Below are 22,089 nucleotides of genomic sequence, written 5' to 3'. Positions count from 1 at the left end.
ACTTGGGAAGATGAGTGAAGTTTTACAGATTGAGAGTGGTGATGATTATACAATAAATGAATGTACTTAATGCCACTGAACTATATACTTAGAAACAGAGAAAATGGTAAATTTTACGTTATCTATATTTTACCACAATTAAAACAGAAAAAAAGGCCTGGTACGGTGGCTGATGCCTGTAATCCCAGCACTTTCAGAGGCCGAGGCGGGCAGATCACAAGGTCAGGGGTTCGACCAACATGGTGAAACCCTGTCTCTAATAAAAATACAAAAATTAGCTGGGCATGGTGGTGCACACCTGTAATCCCAGCTACTCAAAAGGCGGAGGCAAGAGAATCACTTGAACCCAGGGGGCAGTGGTTGCAATGAGCAGAGATGGCGCCACTGCACTCCAGCCTGGGTGACACAGCGACTCTGTCTCAAAAAAAAAAAAAAAAAGAAAAGAAAAAAAGAGAAAGAAAATAACACTCAGTCTCTACTAAAAATACAAAATTAGCCGGGCATGGTGGCATATGCCTGTAATCCCAGCTACTTGGGAGGCTGAGGCAGAAAAATCACTTGAACCCAGGAGGCAGAGGTTGTGGCGAGCGGAGATTCCACCACTGCACTCCTGAGACCGGGCAAAGTAGCTCACACCTGTAATCCCAACACTTTGGGAGGCCAAGGCAGGCAGATTACCTGAAGTCAGGAGTCCAAGACCACCCTGGCCAACATGGCAAAACCCCATCTCTACTAAAAATCCAGAAATTAGCCGAGCGTGGTAATGGGCACCTGTAATCCCAGTTACTTAAGAGGCTGAGGCAGAAGAATCACTTGAACCCAGGAAACGGAGGTTGTAGTGAGCAGAGATCACGCCACTGCACTCCAGCCTAGGCGACAGAGTGAGACACCGTCTCCAAAGAAAAAAAAAAAAAAAAAACCTCAGCTGAATTAGGTTCATTTCTGATGGATCAAAGTAAAATCTGCTTTTACTTTCATTATTCCCAAAAAATAGAATTAGTCATTATAAGCATGAATAATCAAGCTCATGACTTATATTTTACATTTATTTTCCCGGAAATTTGCTCCATAAACATCGTAAAAATCTTTCTAGAGTAAAATGTCCATCTTCTAGCCAGGCATGGTAGCTCATGCCTGTAATCCCAGCAATTTGGGAGGCCGAGGCAGGTGGATCACGAGGTCAGGAGATCAATACCATCCTGGCTAATGCGGGGAAACCCCATCTCTACTAAAAATACAAAAAATTAGCCAGGCATGGTGGGATGCACCTGTAGTCCCAGCTGCTTGGGAGGCTGAGCCAGGAGAATCACTTGAACCCAGGAAGTGGAGGTTGCAGTGAGCCAAGATTGTGCCACTGCACTCCAGCCTGGGAGACAGAGTGAGACTGTGTCTTAAAACAAACAAACAAAAAAAAAACGTCGCCAGATGCAGTGGCTCACACCTGTGATCCCAGCACTTTGGGAGGCCAAGGCGGGTGAATCACCTGAGGTTGAGAGATCAAGACCAGCCTGACCAACATGAAAAACCCTGTCTCTACTAAAAATACAAAATTAGCTGGGCATGATGGCATATGCCCGTAATCCCAGCTACTTGGGAGGCCGAGGCAGAAGAATCGCTTAAACCCAGGAGGCAGAGGTTGTGGTAAACTGAGATTCCACCACTGCACTCCAGCCAGGGCAACAAGAGTGAAACTCCGTCTCAAAAAAAAAAAAAGTCCATCTTCTTATCGAGATTAATCAGAAAAAAACATGTGAAGAAAAAAAAAACTTTGCCGGGTGTGGTGGCTCATGCCTGTAATCCCAGCACTTTGGGAGGCCGAGGCGGGTGGATCACCAGGTCAGGAGATCGAGACCATCCTGGCTAACACGGTGAAACCCCACCTCTACTAAAAAATAGAAAAAAATTAGCTGGGCTTGGTGGCGGGTGCCGGTAGTCCCAGCTACTCCAGAGGCTGAGGCAGAAGAATGGTGTGAACCCAGGAGGCGGAGCTTGCAGTGAGCCAAGATTGTGCCCCTGCACTCCAGCCTGGGCGACACAGCGAGACTCCGTCTCAAAAAAAAAAAAAAAAAAAACAGAAAAAAAAACTTTTCCCAGGTATCTCTCTTTTTTTTTTTTCTTTGAGACAGAGTCTCGCCCTGTTGCCCGGGCTGGACTGCAATGGCGTGATTTCGGCTCATTGCAACCTCCGGCTCCCCAGTTCACACTATTCTCCTGCCTCAGCCTCCCAAGAAGCTGGGATTATAGGTACCCACCACCACGCCCAGCTAATTTTGTATTTTTAGTAGAGACAGTATTTTTAGTAGATACTAAAAACGTGATTCTGTACAGCTACTCAGGAGGCTGGGACTCCCGCCACCATGCCCGGCTAATTTTTGTATTTTTAGTGGAGATGGGGTTTCACCACGTTGGCCAAAGCTGGTCTCAAACTCCTGACCTTGTGATCCGCCCGCCTCAGCCTCCCAAAGTGCTAGGATTACAGGAGTGAGCCACTGCACCCGACCTCCCCAGGTATCTTATATTACCCGTCATCATTTATCTTTTAATTCTCTATCATCCTCCAAAACAGGATCGAAAATAAATGTTTCAAACTATAGCAAAAAGCTCATTCCAACTCCATAAATGAATGCAAGAGCAATATCTAGTATATAAAGTAGACCTACCTCAATTTATACTTCAAGTCTAAGTATAAAATGGTCCTTCTTAAACTGGGGGTTTTGTGAAATCAGCATATTTCAAAAGCGTTTACAAACCTTTGAGAGCCTTCTGCAATGTCTCCAAACAGCTGACCAAATGTTGATGTCCTCCAGAACTCATCACAACCCTCTTCTCCTGTGTCAAGTGGGAAAACATTTGAGGTGAAAATTAACCAGGCCAACAGTGTTTTGGGTAAACATACACATTATCCTAGTAGTAATATTGCAGGACAGTCTATAGACTCAATATAGGCTACAGACTTTGTAGACTATATAGAGTAACACTGATCTACAAGTGTTACTCTGTCCATCCATCCAAAGGAAGAAAAATCCATATACATGAGTGTAGAAAAAGGTATTCCTCAGCCAGGCACAGGCTCATGCCTGTAATTCTAGCACACTGGGAGGCCAAAGCTGAATAATCACTTGAGTCCAGGAGTTCGAGACCAGCCAAGGCAAGATAGAGAGATCCTGTTTTTATTTAGTTAAAAAGAAAAAAGAAAAAGAAAAACATATTTCCACATCTAAAACAAGAAAACCTTTACAGAAATATTAGGAAGAATCAAAATGTAACAGATGAGATCTGCCTCCTGTGGAAGTGACTATATGCTAAGATATAAACAGTTAAATAAGATGGCTCAGGAGATTTGGTAGTGTACAAATTTAACAAGGTGATTTGCATGTAATCTGAGAAACACAACCAAATTTTAGGAAAATGAGGTTGACTCTAAAAAATAGAACACGTAGGCTGGGTGCGGTGGCTCACGCCTGCAATCCCAGCACTTTGGGAGGCCAAGGCAGGTGGATCATGAGGTCATGAGGTCAAGAGATCGAGACCATCCTGGTCAACATGGTGAAACTCCGTCTTTACCAAAAATACAAAAATTATCCGGGTGTGGTGGCGCACGCCTGTAGTGCCAGCTACTCAAGAGGCTGAGGCAGGAGAATCGCTTGAACCTGGGAGGCAGAGGTTGCAGTGAGCTGAGATCGTGCCACTGCACTCCAGCCTCGCAACAGAGCAAGAATCTGTCTCAAAAAAAAAAAAAAAAAGAAAAAAAGAAACAGAAAAGAAACAGAACATGTAGTCCAGAAAAGGGACTTCCAAAGAACAAAAAACTTAGCCCAGTTTTCCTAATGCTATCCAGTGAAGAAGTTTCCCTCTGAAAAACATTCCATTCCCTAAAAATGTGAACAATTTTCTGGTATAAGGATAGTTTTCCAGGCTTTTCCATGTTGCAAATAAATCTATCTCACTGCTCTAATTCTCCCTTACAAAACAAAGTAATTTATTAATAATCTGAAATCTCTTGATTCTTGACAGGAGAAGAGGTGCTCTGGTCAATGAATACCAGTATTATGAAAACTGGAAAACTAAACGTTTTGTTATAAATTAATAAATAAGCATATAGTATGTCAGTTGTTGAAAACTCTTTTTTTGTTGTTTTATGAGACGGAGTCTCACTCTGATGCCCAGGCTGGAGTGCAGTAGCGTGATCTCCGCTCACTGCAACCTCCACCTTCTGGGTTCAAGCAATTCTCCTGTCTCAGCCTCCCGAGTAGCTGGGACTACAGGCACCTGCCACCACAACTGGCTAATTTTGTCTTTTTAGTAGAGACAGGGTTTCACCTTGTTGGTCAGGCTGGTCTCGAACTCCTGACCTCAGGTGATTCACCCACCTCGGCCACCCAAAGTGCTGGGATTACACGTGTGAACCACCACGCCCGGCCACAAAAACTCTATAAAACCTTAATATACCAATAAAATTAGGTTTCTGAATCTGCAAAACTGACAAGTAGACATGGAAAGTCATGGTGACCAAACCAAGATAGTGGTACCCAAACAGAGGGCCTTAATAACCACCTGGAATCCTTCTATCTCACAATGTCTCTCTAATGACAGTATCATTTACAGAACATATATCAAGCTAGAATTTGGTTGCCTTAAGGAATAAAAATCACAACTTGGGCCAGGCGCAGTGGCTCACACCTGTAATCACAGCACTTTGAGAGGCTGAAGTGGGTGGATCACAAGGTCAGGAGTTTGAGACCAGCCTGGCTAACAGGGTGAAATCCCATCTCCACTAAAAATACAAAAATTGGCCGGGCGCGGTGGCTCAAGCCTGTAATCCCAGCACTTTGGGAGGCCGAGACGGGCGGATCACGAGGTCAGGAGATCGAGACCATCCTGGCTAACCCGGTGAAACCCTGTCTCTACTAAAAAAAAAAAAAAAATACAAAAAACTAGCCGGGCGAGGTGGCGGGCGCCTGTAGTCCCAGCTACTCGGGAGGCTGAGGCAGGAGAATGGCGTGAACCCGGGAGGCGGAGCTTGCAGTGAGCAGAGATCCGGCCACTGCACTCCAGCCTGGGCGACAGAGCGAGACTCCATCTCAAAAAAAAAAAAAAAAAATACAAAAATTAGCTGGGCATGGTGGCAGGAGCCCCAGCCTCCTGAGTAGCTGTACAGAATCACTTGAACCCAGGAGACAGAGGATGCAGTGAGCCAAGATCCTGCCACTGCACTCTAGCCTGGGTGACAGACGGAGACTCCATCTTAAAAAAAAAAAAAAAAATTTAATCCGCCAGGCATGGTGGCTCACACTGTAATCATAACACTTTGGGAGGCCAAGGTGGGTGGATCACTTGAGCCCACAAGTTTGAGACCAGCCTGGGCCACATGGTAAAAACCTATTTCTGACTGGGAGCAGTGGCTCACACCTGTAATCCCAACACTTTGAGAGGCCAAGACCGGCAGATTACGAGGTCAGGAGATCAAGACCATCCTGGCTAACACGCTGAAACTCTGTCTCTACTAAAAATACAAAAAATTGGCCGGGCGCGGTGGCTCAAGCCTGTAATCCCAGCACTTTGGGAGGCCGAGACGGGTGGATCACGAGGTCAGGAGATCGAGACCATCCTGGCTAACACAGTGAAACCCCGTCTCTACTAAAAAATACAAAAAAAATAGCCGGGCGAGGTGGCGGGCGCCTATAGTCCCAGCTACTCGGGAGGCTGAGGCAGGAGAATGGCGAAAACCCGGGAGGCGGAGCTTGCAGTGAGCTGAGATCCGGCCACTGCACTCCAGCCTGGGTGACACAGCGAGACTCCGTCTCAAAAAAAAAAAAAAAAAAAAAAAAAAAATACAAAAAATTAGCTGGGCGTGACAGCGGGCACCTGTAGTTCCAGCTACTCAGGAGGCCGAGGCAGGAGAATGGTGTGAACCCAGGAGGCGGAACTTGTAGTGAGCCGAGATCACACCACTGCACTCCAGCCCAGGGGGACAGAGCAAGACTCCATCTCAAAAAAAAAAAGAAAAAAAAAAACCTATTTCTACAAAAAATATTAAAAACTAGCTGTACAGCCGGGCACAGTGGTGCACGCCTGTAATCCCAGGATTTTGGGAGGCCAAGGCAGGCAGATTACGAGGTCAGGAGATGGAGACCATCCTGGCCAATGCGGTGAAACCCCATCTCTACTAAAATACAAAAAATTAGCCAGGCATGGTGGTGTGCACCTCTAGTCCTAGCTACTTGGGAGGTTGAAGCAGGGGAATCACTAGAACCCGAGAGGCAGAGGTTGCGGTGAGCCGAGATCACACCATTGCACTCCAGCCTGGCCACAGAGTGAGACTCCATCTCAAAGAAAAAAAAAAAAAGGGCCGGGCGCGGTGGCTCAAGCCTGTAATCCCAGCACTTTGGGAGGCCGAGACGGGCAGATCACGAGATCAAGAGATCGAGACCATCCTGGCTAACACAGTGAAACCCCATCTCTACTAAAAAATACAAAAAAACTAGCCGGGCGAGGTGGCGGGCGCCTGTAGTCCCAGCTACTTGGGAGGCTGAGGCAGGAGAATGGTGTAAACCCGGGAGGTGGAGCTTGCAGTGAGCTGAGATCCGGCCACGGCACTCCAGCCTGGGCGACAGAGCAAGACTCCGTCTCAAAAAAAAAAAAAAAAAAAAAAAAAAAACTAGCCAGGCATGGTTACATGCACCTGCTGTCCCAGATACTGGGAGGCTGAGGTGGGAGAACCACCTAAGCCTGGGAAGTCAAAGCTACAGTGAGCCATGATCATGCCACCGCACTTGAGCCTAGATGACAAAGTAAGACCCGATCTCAAAAAAAAGAATGAATCAAAAACTCTTCTAGTATAGGCTGGGCAGACCTAATTAGAAAATCAAAAATCTGTAATGCTCCAAAATCCAAAACCTTTTTAGCATTCACAATGATGCCATCAAAGATTTCACACCTGACCTCATATAACAGGGTCATGGTCAAAATGCAGTCAAAACGGCTGGGCATGGTTGCTCACACCTGTAATCCCAGCACTTTGGGAGGCCAAGGCAGGTGGATTACCTGAGGTCAGGAGTTGAAGACCAGCCTGACCGACAAGGAGAAACCCCACCTCTACTAAAAATATAAAAATTAGCCAGGCATGATAGCCCATGCCTATAATCCCAGCTATTCAGGAGGCTGAGGCAGAAGAATCACTTGAACCTGGGAGGCAGAGGTTGCAGTGAGCCAAGATCGGTCCATTACACTCCAGCCTGGGCAACAAGAGTGAAACTCCATCTCAAAATAAAAAAATAAAAAATAAAAAAACTTTGTTTCACGCACAAAAGTATTAAATATATTATTAAATATATTGCATAAAATTACCTTCAGGCTATATCTATAAGGTGTTTATGAAACATAAATTCTGTGTTTAGACTTGGGTCCCATCCCCCAAGATATCTCACTATGTATCTGCAAATATTCCAAAATTCAAAACAATCCAAAATGTGAAACACTTCTGGTCCCAAGCATTTCAGATAAGGGATATTCAACCTATAGTATAGATACAATAAGACTCCTAAAGTTGAAACCACCATGTATTCAGATGTTTTATGAAGATAGTATGAACACATTTACATGAGGAACTTAGCGTATTAAGAATAATTATCTATGCAAAACACTTTACCCACTTCACCACAATCCTTACCATGACTTGACGCACAAGCTTAATGGTTTCACTCCAAGGTCTATTTTGGTTAAATTTTGCATGGAGCCGTTCCAGGAGAGAACTCATCTTACTCAGCTTTTCCGACTCTGCGATTCAAATCAGAAAACGTCATCAGTAACTGTTCTATCAAGACTATCCACAGTTTTCCTTGCAAAATAAATTCCCACACTTCATCTCAGTAAGAATTCAGTTAAAATATTTTCCAAAATCATTTTACTTCAAAATATCCAAAGAAAACATTTTTAATGGCAAGATGACACACAAATTATAGGTCTGATATAAGGAATACCATACAGCTGGACTGTTTTCTATCCAAACTTTTTTTTTTTTTTTTTTGAGACGAAGTTTCACTCTTGATGCACAGGCTGGAATGCAATGGCGCGATCTCGGCTCACTGCAACCTCCACCTCCTCCCAGGTTCAAGCAGTACTCCTGCCTCAGCCTCCCAAGTAGCTGGGATTACAGTCACGCACCACTACACCAGGCTAATTTTGTATTTTTAGTAGAGATGGGGTTTTACCACATTGGTCAGGCTGGTCTCGAACTCCCGACCTCAGGTGATCCGTCCACTCGGCCTCCCAAACTGCTGGGATTACAGGTGTGAGCCACCACACCCGACCTCAAGCACTAGTAAAAGTGCTGGGGAGGCCAGACACTGTGGCTCACACCTGTAATCCTCGCTAGCACTTTGGGAGGCCAACATGGGAGAATACTTAAGCTGGGGAGTTCAACTATAGCTTGGGCAACATAACAAGATCTCGTCACTACTTTAAAAAAAAAAAAAAATTTGTCAGGCCAAGCACAGTGGCTCACACCTGTAACCCCAGCATTTTAAAAAGCCGAAGCAGGCAGATTACCTAAGTCAAGAGCTTGAGACCACCCTGGTCAACATGGTGAAACCCTATCTCTACTTTTTTTTTTTTTTGAAATGGAGTTTTGCTCTGTCACCTAGGCTGGAGTACAGTGGTGCAATCTTGGCTCACTGCAACCTCCGCCTTCCGAGTTCAAGCAATTCCCCTGCCTCAGCCTCCCTAGTAGCTGGAATTACAGGCATGTACCACCACACCCAGCTAATTTTTGTATTTTTAGTACAGACGGGGTTTCACCATGTTGGCCAAGCTGCTCTCGAACTCCTGACCTCAGATGATCCACCCACCTCAGCCTACCAAAGTGCTGGGATTACAGGCGTGAGACACCGCACCCGGCCAAACCCTGTCTCTACTGAAAATACAAAATTAGCCTGGTATGGTGGTGCATGCCTGTAATCCCAGCTACTTGGGAGGCTAAGGCAGGAGAATAGCTTGAATCCAGAAGGCAGAGGCTGCAGTGAGCCGAGATCACACTATTGCACTCCAGCATGAGCAACAGAGCGAAACTCTGTCTCAAAAAAAAAAAGAAAAACAAAAAAATTAGCCAAGCCTCCTGGCATGTGCCTATAGTCAGTCCCCAGCTACTCTGGAGGCTGAGGCAGAAGGATTACCTTAGCCTGGGAGGTCGAAGCTTCAGAGATGGGCCTTGATCACACCACTTACCCCATCCTGGGCAACAGATGGAGACATTGTGTCAAAAAAAAGTTATTGAACTGGGTTAGAGAGGAAAATTTTTTAAAAAAAGAAAAAGAATAAATGAAATTGCTAAAAAGACAGCAGTGAACAAACTAGACAAAAACTCCTACTTCACAAAGTTTCCATTTTTACCCTTCTCCCCTTGCACCTGAGGAGTACTTCTTTCTCTTCTCTTCTCTCTTCTTTCTCTTCTCTTCTCTTCTCTTCTCTTCTCTTCTCTTCTCTCTCTTCTCTTTTCTTTTCTTTTAAGACAGAGCATCACTCTGCAGCCCCGGCTTAAGTGCACTGGCACAATCAAGGTCTACTGTAGCCTCGACCTCCCATGCTCCAGGATCAAGTGATCCTCCCAGCTCAGCCTTCAGAGTAGCTGGGGCTATAGCTAATTTTTCCTTGAAATAGGGTCTCGCAGCCAGGCGCGGTGGCTCAAGCCTGTAATCCCAGCACTTTGGGAGGCCGAGACGGGCGGATCACGAGGTCAGGAGATCGAGACCATCCTGGCTAACACAGTGAAACGCCATTTCTACTAAAAATACAAAAAACTAGCCGGGCGAGGTGGCGGCGCCTGTAGTCCCAGCTACCTGGGAGGCTGAGGCAGGAGAATGGCGTGAACCTGGGAGGCGGAGCTTGCAGTGAGCTGAGATCCGGCCACTGCACTCCAGCCTGGGTGACAAAGCGAGACTCCGTCTCAAAAAAAAAAAAAAAAAAAAAAAAGAAATAGGGTCTCGCTCTGTCGCCCAGGTTGGAGTGCAGTGGTACGATTCTGGCTCACTGGAGCCTTGACCTACAGGATTCAGGTAATCCTCCCACCTCAGCCTCCCAAGTAGCTGGGACTACTCGCTTGTGCCACCATGCCTAGTTAATTTTTATATTTGTTGTAGAGACAGGTTTTTGCCAGGTTGTCCAGGCTGGTCTCCAACTTGTGAGCTCAAGTGATCTGCCTGCTTCGGTCTCCCAAAGTGCTGGGACTACATCCTTGAGTCACTACCTGGCTCTAATTTTTTTTATTTTTTATTTTATTTATTTATTTATTTTTAATTAATTAATTTATATTTTTGAGACGGAGTTTTGCTCTCGTTGCCCAGACTGGAGTCCAGTGGCACCATCTTGGCTTGCTGCAACCTCCACCTCCTGGGTTTGAGTGATTCTCCTGCCTCAGTCTCCCAAGTAGCTGGGATTGCAGGCATGCCACCATGCCAGGCTAATTTTGTACTTTTAGTAGAGACAGGGTTTCACCACGTTGGCCAGGCTGGTCTTGAACTCCTGACCTCAGGTGATCTGCCACCTTGGTCTCCCAAAGTGCTGGGATTACAGGAGTGAGCCACCACGCCCAGCCAATTTTTTTTTTTTTTTTTTGAGAGGAAGTTTCCCTCTTGTTGCCCAGGCAGGAGTGCAATGGCACAATCTTGGCTCACCACAACCTCCACCTCCTGGGTTCAAGTGATCCTCCCACCTCAGCCTCCCAAGTAGCTGGGATTACAGACATACGCCACCACAGCCAGCTAATTTTGTGTTTTTAGTAGAGCCAAGGTTTCTCCATGTTGGTCAGTCTGGTCTCAATCTCCCGACCTTAGGTGATCCGCCCACCTCGGCTTCCCAAAGTGCTAGGATTACAGGCGTGAGCCACGGCGCCCGGCAATTTTTCATTTTTTTGTAGAGACAGGGCCTCACTATGTTGCCCAGGCAGGTCTCGAACTCCTGGGCTCAAGGGATCCTCCAGCCTCAGCCTCCCAAAGCGCTGGGATTACAGATGTGTGTCACTGCTCCCGCGGGGCCTCACCTTTCGACCTCTCCTCCAAAACACACTCCTTGTTTTTCTTGAGAAACCTGCTGATAAATATCTGCACTTCGATGCTCCAACATTTTTTGAGCGACTACTACGTTCCAGAAACTATATAAAAATGAATCAGGCAAGGACCCTAATCTGCAAAGCTCAGAGTAAACTGGAGATAAACAAACAATAACACAGCTCACTGTATCAACAGAACTATGCCCAAAATGCCAAGGAAGCATCTAAGCCGGAGTGTGGAACTTCAGAAAATCTTAGTAAAGTTCCACAGGAAAGTTGTTTTTCTGCAGTTATCAGTTCGGTCAATAAAAGAATGAAATTCAGCACAGTTTAAAAATACACAACAGCACAGGATCTGAACACTTGACATTGTAGGGAGCCGCTGGCTGCTAATAAATACAAGGAATTAATCATTTCATTCATGCCAAAATAGTCTCCAGTACGTTTACACACAGCCCTAAATTTATTCAGGCGTCTCTTCTGGAAGGAGATGTAAGCTGGTTTTGTATTCACTAGCCCCGTCTCGCACCACTTTAGGCCAAAAGTGCCCTAGTCGAGCATGAAATCTTTACAGAAGTTGAGAGTCCCCATCACCCCAAAGTCGAAGCTCTATAGTCATCAAAGAGGGTATAGTGACAATCCAAAACTCATACACATTCCCTCTCCCGGACTCTGTGCCCCTCAAGTGGCCCCCATGGGACATCTGCAAGAACCTCCTCTCACAAACTGGCTCCCCCAGTTGTGTCCCGCCCCCTCCTTTCCCCCTCAGTCACTTACCCTCGGTTTCCCCCTGAGCTTTCATCCTGAAGGCGGGGAGAGACTGGATCTGCCACAAAAGGATAAGCCCTTCCCCACCACTAACGGGGGAAACAAGTTGGCTCGGGATCCCGGGACGCAGGGCACCAGCAGTCCCTACTCTTCGCGGGAAGGATCAGTCTGAAGTCCCCGGCGGCAAGAACAGAAGGGTGCTCGAGGCCGCCGCCATCTTCCCCAACGGAACTTCCCAAAATTCGCGAGATAAACCGTGGTCCTGCCAGAAAGAGGAAAAGGACAGGGCATCGAAATCTCGCGAATGTTGGTCTATGCGTGGGCCTCGCGAGATTTCTTTCAGCCCTGTCTTCTTTGATCTGAGCTGTCTCAGGCGTGAGGCCGATGTGTTAAACCTGCCGGCAGGTAGCTTTCAGCTCCCCTTCGGAAACCGGCATTTTTTTGTTTATTTTATTTTAGCAGTTAACTCGCAAATTAACTGATTAATTAACAGATCCCTGTACTTAAAGACTAGCTTTTCTTTTCTTTTTTTTTTTTTTTTTTTGACACGGAGTCTTGCTCTTGTCGCCCAGGCCGAAGTGCAATGGCACGATCTCGGCTCACTGCAACCTCCGTCTCCCGGGTTCAAGCGATTCTCCTGCCTCAGCCTCCCTAGTAGCAGGGATTACAGGCACCCGCCACCACGCCCGACTAATTTTTGTATTTTTAGTAGAGACGGGGTTTCGCCATGTTGACCACGCTGGTCTCGAACTGCTGACCTCGCGATCCGCCCGCCTCGGCCTCCCAAAGTGCTGGGATTACAGGCATGAGCCACCGCACCCGGCCAAGACTAGCATTTCAAAGGCTATCGGTATCAGAAATGTCTTATGAAAAATAAGTTTAACCTGAGATACTAGATGCAATAATTACATCCTAAGAAAGATGGTGGCGCGGCCGGGCGCGGTGGCTCACGCCTGTAATCCCAGCACTTTGGGAGGCCGAGGCAGGCGGATCACGAGGTCAGGAGATCGAGACCATCCTGGCTAACACGGTGAAACCCCGTCTCTACCAAAAATACAAAAAAATTAGCCGGGCGTGGTGGCAGGTGCCTGTAGTCCCAGCTACTCGGGAGGCTGAGGCAGGAGAATGGCGTGAACCCGGGAGGCGGAGCTTGCAGTGAGCGGAGATCGTGACACTGAACTCCAGCCTAGGCGACAGAGCAAGACTCCGTCTCAAAAAAAAAAAAAAAAGTGGCACATTGTAACATGATGTTCAAAGCGAGACTAGCACAGTTCATTCCCCTTTTCTCATTTTTTTCGTTTCAAAACTTTCTGGCTGGCCGCAGTGGCTCACACCTGTAATCCCCACACTTTGGGAGGCCAAGGCAGGTGGATCATCTGAGGTCAGGAGTTTGAGACCAGCCTGGCTAACATGATGAATCTCCGTCTCTACGAAAAATACAAAAATTAGCCCGGTGGTGCGCTCCTGTAATCCCAGCTATTCAGGAGGCTGAGGCAGGAGGATCACTTGAACCCGTGAAGTGTAAATTGCAGTGAACAGAGATCGTGTCACTGCACTGTAGCCTGGGTGACAGAGTGAGACTCTGTCTCAAAAAAAAAAGAAAAAACTGTATAATTTGCTATCCTCAAACTAAGTGTTCTTCACTTGGTAAGCATCTGTGGAGTCCTAATATGTGTATATTTGGAGCTGGTAATACAAACATGAAAACACGACCAGGCACAGAGCTACTCAGGAGGCTGAAGCAGGAGAATCGCTTAAATCCTGGAGGCAGAGGTTGCAGTGAGCCGAGATCATGCTACTGCACTCCAGCCTGAGTGGTAGAGCAAGACGCTGTCTCAGACAAATAAACAACCATAAAAACACAACCCTAGCCCTTGATAGGCTAATCTTATTTAGAGTTCTGAAAATATGATTGGTCACTGTAATCATAGGGGCTTAAATTATTTTCTTTTTTTTTTTTTTTTTTTTTTTGAGATGGAGTCTCGCTCTGCCGCCCAGGCTGGAGTACAGTGGCCGGATCTCAGCTCACTGCAAGCTCCGCCTCCCGGGTTCACGCCATTCTCCTGCCTCAGCCTCCCGAGTAGCTGGGACTACAGGCGCCCGCCACCTCGCCCGGCTAGTTTTTTTTTTTTGTATTTTTTAGTAGAGACGGGGTTTCACCGTGTTAGCCAGGATGGTCTTGATCTCCTGACCTTGTGATCCGCCCGTCTCGGCCTCCCAAAGTGCTGAGATTACAGGTTTGAGCCACCGCGCCCGGCCTAAATTATTTTCATTAATTATTATGCCCTAATTACCAATGCCAGATACCCAACTACACTTTCTCATGGAAACTCTTTATACAAATAAAAAAAAATGTCTCTACTAAGTGTTGCTAGTACATTTTTAACTTTATAAAGCTTATAAATAAGCTTTACTAACTTCTGGTTACAGAATCGAATGAGAAGTTATTTGTCATCTGAAAATGCAGATGAAAGACACCATTGGAAAAGTTCTACTCTAGAAGATAACAGAGCAATGTCCTTTGGGAGGCTGAGGCGGGCACTTGAGGTCAGGAGGTCGAGACCAGCCTGGCCAACATGGCGAAACCCCATCTCTACTAAAAATACAAAAAATTAGCCCAGTGTGGTGACACATGCCTGTAATCCCAGCTACTGGGGAGGCCGAGGCAGGAGAATCGCTTCAATCTGGGAGGTGGAGGTTGCAGTGAGCCAAGATCGTGCCATTGCACTTCAGTCTGGACAACAAGAGCAAGACCGTCTCAAAAAAAAAAAAAAAAGCAATGTCATTAAACAAGAAAAGTATTCAAGGTACATATAGGAACAGTATTTATATATGGCAAAATGGGTACAGTGGGCAAATTGTAAGTGACTAAGCTTTGAAGGAGGATCCAAAGGACTCTATTTTTTTTTTTTTTTTTTTTTTTGGTGACAGAGTCTCGCTCTGTCATCTGGGCTGGAGTGCAGTGGTACAATCTCAGCTCACTGCAACCCCTGCCTCCCAGGTTCAAGCAATTGTGCCTCAGCCTCCCAAGTAGCTGAGACTGCAGGTGTACGCTGCTACACCTGGCTAATTTTTTTGTATTTTAGTAGATACGGAATTTCACCATGTTGCCCAGGCTGGTCTCGAACTCCTGAGCTCAGGCAATCCACCCACGCCGGCCTCCCCAAGTGTTAGGATTACAGGCATGAGCCACCGTGTCCGGCCCAGAGGAGGACTCTTTAAATCTAAAATCTAAACTAACAAATTGGTTTGTGGGGAAAAAGAGCTATTGAAACTTTAGTTAAATGTCTCTTCTTGTGCACAGCATAAATAGAAACTTTCTGACTTGTTTTAGTAGATTTACAGGCAAAGTATTGCCACCGCCTGACTGATCACTTGGGGTTCACAGAGTTGCCCTGACTCTCTGCCCTTGAAGGTTATGCAAATAAAGCAAATGGAGCAGTCCTGGAATTTCTGAGTTCAAAGTTTTTCTGTAGAATGAAGCAACCCTTATTTTACAAAAGCACTATTCTCACCAGTTATTGGATCAATACCTGCAGTTTACAGTAGATATTGTATTTAAAAATTTAGATACAGAGATTTTTCTGGTGCAGAATTTTATTCACCAAAAAGAGGAATACCATGTTAGGGAGATTATAAGAAAGGAAGAAAGGATGAAAAAGAGAGAGAGAGAGAGAGAGGGAGGGAGAGAAAGAAAGAAAGAAAGAAAGAAAGAAAGAAAGAAAGAAAGAAAGAAAGAAAGAAAGAAAGAAGAAAGAAAAAGAAAGAGAAAGAAAAAGAAAGAAAGAAAGAAAGAAAGAAAGAAAGAAAGAAAGAAAGAAAGAAAGAAAGAAAGAAAAAAGAAAGAAAGAAAGAAGAAAGAAAGAGAAAGAAAGAGAAAGAAAGGGAAAGAAGGGAGGGAGGGAGGAAGGAAGGGGAGAAGGAGGAGGGGAGGGGAGGAAAAGAAAGAAGAAAAAAGGGAAAGAAAGAAAGAGAGGAAGGAGGGAGGGAGGGTTGAAAGAGAAAGAAAGAGAGAGAGAAAGAGAAAGAAATGAAAGAAAGAGGAAGTGCAGTTCAATAGAAAGTACTGGTTTAGGATGTAGAAATGAGGTGTTCCGGCTTCAGGCACTTCTTACACTTGAGTATAAACATGGTCCAATCTAACTCCTTGTGAGTCTCAGTTTAACCTATATTAGATGTCGATAATAATAACATGGGTAGGGGCGCAGTGGCTCACGCCTATAATCCCAGTCCTTTGGGAGGCTGAGGTGGGTGAATCACTTAAGGTCAGGAGTTTGAGACCAGCCTGGCCAACATGGCTAAACCCTGTCTCTACTAATAATACAAAATACAAAATAATACAAAAAAAATAGCTAGGTAGCCGGGCGCGGTGGCTCAAGCCTGTAATCCCAGCACTTTGGGAGGCCGAGGCAGGTGGATCACGAGGTCAGGAGATCGAGACCATCCCTGGCTAACATGGTGAAACCCCGTCTCTACTAAAAATACAAAAAACTAGCTGGGCGTGGTGGCGGGCGCCTGTAGTCCCAGCTACTCGGAGGCTGAGGCAGGAGAATGGCGTGAACCCAGGAGCCGGAGCTTGCAGTGAGCCGAGATCATGCCACTGCACCCCAGCCTGGGCAACACAGCCAGACTCCGTCTCAAAAAAAAAAAAAAAATAGCTAGGCATAGTGGTGTGCGCCTGTAATCCCAGCTACTTGGAAGGTTGAGGCAGGAGAATTGCTTGAACCCAGGAGGTGGAGGTTGCAGTTAGCTGAGATCCTGCCACTGCACTCCAGCCTAGGCCACAGATTGAAACTGTCTCAATAATCCTCATAATAATAATAGGCCCGGTGCAGTGGCTCACGCCTGTAATCATGCCACTGCACTCCAGCCTGGGCAACAGAGGGAGACTTCGTCTCAAAAAAATAAATAAAAATAATAATAATAACGTAATTTCATTAGTTTATTCAATTGAAATTTATTGACGGAATTAAGAGTTCCATGAAAAATTTTAAAGTGCTATAGAAATACAAGATATTGTAAGTGCAAAGTTTCAGGGATAAAGCTTCATTCATTCATTCCTTTGTGTTCTCTAATTGGCTTCAAGAGGCAGTAACAGATAATTTTAAAAGTTTCGGCCAGGCGCAGTGGCTCACACCTGTAATACCAGCACTTTGGGAGGCCAAGGAGAGCAGATCATGAGGTCAGGAGATCGAGACCATCCTGGCCAACACAGTGAAACCCTGTCTCTACTACAAATAGAAAAAATTAGCTGGGCATAGTGGCGGGCGCCTGTAATCCCAGCCATTCGGGAGGCTGAGGCAGGAGAATGGTGTGAACTTGGGAGACAGAGCTTGCAGTGAGCCGAGATTGTGCCACTACACTCCAACCTGGGTGACAGAGCGAGACTCCGTCTCAAAAAAAAAAAAAGAAAAGAAAAGAAAAGAAAAGAAAAAAATAAAAGTTTCTGCTGGTGTTTAATCTGGATAATCAATTTAATTCTTCCATATTTTGACACATCACCATGCCTTCTGTCGTCTTCACTTTTCCATTCTACTGTGGGTACATTGTGTGTGTGTGTGTGTGTGTTTTTTTGAGGTGGAGTCTTGCTTTGTCGCCCAGGCTGGAGTGCAGTGGCACCATCTTGGCTCACTGCAAGCTCCGCCTCCTGGGTTCACGCCATTCTCCTCCCTCAGCCTCCGAGTAGCTGGGACTACAGGCACACACCAACACGCCCGGCTAATTTTTTGTATTTTTAGTAGAGACGGGGTTTCACCGTGTTAGCCAGGATGGTCTCGATCTCCTGACCTCATGATCCACCCGCCTCGGCCTCCCAAAGTGCTGGGATTACAGGCGTGAGCCACTGCGCCCAGCTGTGGGTACATTGTGAGTTAAAAACTTGGTCTTGGCTGGGTGCGGTGGCTCACACCTGTAATCCCAGCACTTTGGGAGTCTGAGGCAGAGGGATCACGAGGTCAGGAGTTCAAACCAGCCTGGCCAAGATGGTGAAACCACGTCTCTACTAAAAATTTTAAAAAATCAGCTGAGCGTGGTGGCAGACGCCTGTAATCCCAGCTACTCAGAAGGCAGAGGCAGAGAATTGCTTGAACCCAGGAGGCAGAGGTTGCAGTGAGCCATTGTTGAGATAGTGCCATTGCACTCCAGCCTGGCAACATAGCAAGACTCCATCTCGAACAAACAAATAAAAAACTTGATCTCATTTAAAAGACAGAAAAATCAGGGTGAATTTTGTTGAACTCATGACAACAAACCCATGCCAACGCTTACTATGGCTGACCAGTCACTACATTTAATCAGCCCAGGAAGTCTCATGCCATCTGTCATCATGTAAAACATTCAAGGCCAAACACAGTGGCTCATGCCTGTATTCCAAGCATCTTGGGAGGCCAAGGTGGGAGGATCCCTTGAGCTGAGGACTTCAAGAGCAGCCTGGGCAACATAGCAAGACCCCATCTTTACAAAAAATAAAAAAAAAAATTAGCCAAGCTCTGTGGCTCATGCCTGTAATCCCAGCCAGGAGAGGTTGAGGCTGGAGGATTGCTTGAGCTCAGAAGGTAAAGACAGCAGTGTGTCAGCCAGGCGTGGTGGTTCACACCTGTAATCCCAGCACTTTCGGAGGCCAAGGTGGGTGGATCACCTGAGGTCAGGAGTTCAAGACCAGCCTAGCCGACATGGCAAAACCCCATCTCTACTAAAAATACAAAAATGAGCTGGGCATGGTGGCAGGCGCCTGTAATCCCAGCTACTCGGGAGGCTGAGGCAGGAGAATCACTTGAACCCAAGAGGCGGAGCTTGCAGGGAGCCTGGATCGTGCCATTGCACTCCAGCCTAGGGGACAAAAGCGAGACTTCATCTTCAAAAAAAAAAAAAAGACTGCATTGTGTCATGGTCATACCACTGTACTCCAGCCTGGGCAACAGAGCAAGGCCTTGTCTCAAGAAAATAAATTGGTGAGGACTTTTATATCCAGGGCCTCCTATCGTCCTATAGCAGTGAATAAGGAGTGTTCACAACTGAGTTCCAGTACTTGTGTTTTTCTTTCTTTCCTTTTTTTTTTTTTGAGACAGTTTCGCTCTTGTTGCCCAGGCTGAGTGCAATGGCACCATCTCAGCTCACCGCAACTTCCACCTCCCACGTTCAAGTAATTCTCCTGCCTCAGCCTCGCGAGTAGCTGGGATTACAGGCATGCGCCACCACACTGGGCTAATTTTTGTATTTTTAGTAGAGACGGGGTTTCTCCATGTTGGTCCGGCTGGTCTTGAACTCCTGACCTCAGGTGATCTGCCTGCCTCGGCCTCCCGAAGTACTGGGATTATAGGCTTCAGCCTCCATGCTCGGCCAGTGTTTTTCTTTTTTCTTTTCTTTTTTGAGGCAGTTTCTTGTTCTATTAACCAGGCTGGAGTGCAGTGGCATGATCATGGCTCATTGCAGCCTTGACCTCCTGGGCTCAAGTGATCCTCCCGTCTCAGCCTCAGAGTAGGTAGGACTACAGGCAAGCACTACTATGCCTGGTTAATTTATTGCTTTTGTTTGTTTATTTTTTGTAGGGATAGAGTCTCGCTCTGTTGCCCAGGCTGGAGTACAGTGGTGTAATCTTGGCTTACTGCAACCTCTGCCTCCCGGGTTCAAGCAATTCTCCCGCATTAGCCTCCTGAGTAGCTGGGAATACAGGCGCACACTGCCACGCCCGGCTAATTTCTTTTGTATTTTAGTAGAAATGGGGTTTTACCGTGTTGCCCAGGTTGGTCTCGAACTCCTGAACTCAGGCAATTTGCCTGCCTCAGTCTCCCAAATTGCTGGGATTACAAGCATGAGCCACCGAACCTGGCCTGTCATTTCTTGTGTTTTTTTGGAGAGATAGAGGTCTCAACATGTTGCCCAGACTGGTCTCCAATTTCTGGGTTCACGAAATCCTCCCATGTTGGCCTCCCAAATTGTTGGTTTTATAAGTGTCAGCCACCACACTCAGCCCTTTTTTCTTTTTGTTAGCCACTTTTTTTTTTTTTTTTTTAGACTGATTCTCACTCTGTCGCCCAGGTTGGAATGCAATGGCGCAATCTTAGTTCACTTAGTTCACTGCAACCTCTGCCTCCCAGGTTCTAGTGATTCTCATGCCTCAGCCTCCTGAGTAGCTGGAATTACAGGTGCATGCCACCATGACCGGCTAATTTTTTTTTCTTGTACGTATATATATATATATATATATATATATATATATTTTTTTTTTTTTGGAACAAAGAGTCTTACTCTGTCACCCAGGCTGGAACGCAGTGGCATGATCTTGGTTCATGGCAACTTATGCATTCTGGGTTCAAGCGAGTCTCCTGTCTCAGCCTCTTGACTATCTGTGATTACAGGCAAGCACCACCACGCCTGGCTAATTTTTGTATTTTTAGTAGAGACAGGATTTCACTATGTTGGCCAGGCTGGTCTCGAACACCTGACCTCAAGTTATCCGCCCACTTTGGCTTCCCAAAGTGCTGGGATTACATTCATTAGCTACCGTGCTTGGCCTCTAATTGTTTTTTTTTTTTTTTTTTTCTTTCGAGGTGAGTCTCGCTCTGTTGCCCAGGCTGGAGTGCAGTGGGGCGGTCTCTGCTCACTGCAAGCTCCACCTCCTGGGTTCCCGCCATTCTCCTGCCTCAGCCTCCTGAGTGACTGGGACTACAGGCACCCGATACCACGCCTGGCTAATTTTTTTTTGTTTTTTTTCCTTGTTTTTTGAGACGGAGTCTCGCTCTGTCGCCCAGGCTGCAGTGCAGGGGCCAGATCTCAGCTCACTGCAAGCTCCGCCTCCCGGGTTCACGCCATTCTCCTGCCTCAGCCTCCCGGGTAGCTGGGACTACAGGCGCCCGCCACCTCGCCCGGCTAGTTTTTTTGTATTTTTAAGTAGAGACGGGGTTTCACCATGTTAGCCAGGATGGTCTTGATCTTGTGACCTCGTGATCCGCGTGATCCGCCTGTCTCGGCCTCCCAAAGTGCTGGGATTACAGGCTTGAGCCACCACGCCCGGCCATTTTTTTGTATTTTTAGTAGAGACGGGGTTTCACCGTGTTAACCAGGATGGCCTCAATCTCCTGACCTCGTGATCTTCCCGCCTCCGCCTCCCAAAGTGCTGGGATTACAGGAGTGAGCCAGCGCACCCGGCCCATTTTTATATTTTTAGTAGAGACAGGGTTTCACTGCATTGGCCAGTCTGGCCTTAAACTCCTGACCTCAAATGATCCTCCCCTCTTGGCCTCCCAAAGTGCTGGGATTACAGGCATGAGCCACCGCTCCCAGCCACTTTTTTTTCTTGATAGCATTTTTACTTCCATAGAAGATCAAAAAGTTGTCACGGAAAACTTGGTCTTTTTATTTTTTTAATTTTTATTATTATTTATTTATTTATTTTGAGCTGGAGTTTTGCTCTGTTGCCAGGCTGGAGTGCAATGGCTCGGCTTGCTGCAACCTCTGCCTCCTGGGTTCAAGCAATTCTCCTGCCTCAGTCGCACGAGTAGCTGGGACTACAGGCGTGCACCACCAAGCCCAGTTAATTTTTGTGTTTTTAGTAGAGACAGGGTTTCACCATGTTGGCCAGGATGGTCTCCATCTCTTGACCTTGTAATCTGCTGGCCTTGGCCTCCCAAAGTGCTGGGATTACAGGAGTGAGCCACTGTGCCCAGCCTGATCTTTTTATTTTAGAGCCAGTATTTATGGACTCAATCATTTAGGGCATGGTGGCTCACGCCTGTAATCCTAACACTTTGGGGGCCAATCCTAACACTTTGGGGGCCAAAGTGGATGAATTGCTTGAGCCCAGGCGTCTGAGGTCAGATTGGGCAACATAGCAAGCCCTCCATCTCTACAAAAAAATTAAAATTAAAATTAACTGGGCTGGTGGCCTGCACCTGTAGTCTCAGCTACTCAGGAGGCTGAGGTGGGAGGATCACCTGAGCCCATGAGGTGAAGGCTACAGTGAGTTATGATTGTGCCTCTGCACTCCAGCCTGGGTGACAGAGCGAGACCCTTCACACACACACACACACACACACACACACACACAATTAGGTTTTTTTAAAAAAATGTTTTGGATAGCCCTGTGAGCAAAAGGAACAAGAACATTTAAAGAGAGTGATTTTTTTTTTTTTTTTTGAGACGGAGTCTCGCCCTGTCGCCCAGGCTGGAGTGCAGTGGCCGGATCTCAGCTCACTGCAAGCTCCGCCTCCTGGGTTTACGCCATTCTCCTGCCTCAGCCTCCCGAGTAGCTGGGACTACAGGCGGCCACCACCACGCCCAGC

General features: G+C 46.5%; 1 protein-coding gene across 2 annotated transcripts in view; it reads right to left on the bottom strand.

The window, feature by feature from the left end:
- MED1 (mediator complex subunit 1) overlaps positions 1-12,064 on the bottom strand; it is a 50,288-nt gene extending 38,224 nt beyond the window's left edge. For both annotated transcript variants that reach the window (XM_037993117.2, XM_037993118.2), the window contains exons 1-3: positions 11,819-12,064; positions 7,670-7,776; positions 2,751-2,829 (exon numbers count right to left, since the gene is read on the bottom strand). In XM_037993117.2, the coding sequence (XP_037849045.1) occupies positions 2,751-2,829; positions 7,670-7,776; positions 11,819-11,843 (211 nt within the window). In that variant the 5' untranslated portion in view covers positions 11,844-12,064. The remainder of the gene's footprint in view (positions 1-2,750; positions 2,830-7,669; positions 7,777-11,818) is intronic.
- Positions 12,065-22,089: the final 10,025 nt, after the last annotated feature.

The sequence above is a fragment of the Chlorocebus sabaeus genome, chromosome 16 (assembly GCF_047675955.1).
Source record: "Chlorocebus sabaeus isolate Y175 chromosome 16, mChlSab1.0.hap1, whole genome shotgun sequence".
Taxonomy (NCBI): domain Eukaryota; kingdom Metazoa; phylum Chordata; class Mammalia; order Primates; family Cercopithecidae; genus Chlorocebus; species Chlorocebus sabaeus.
This window is presented reverse-complemented; position numbering and strand designations above follow the sequence as displayed.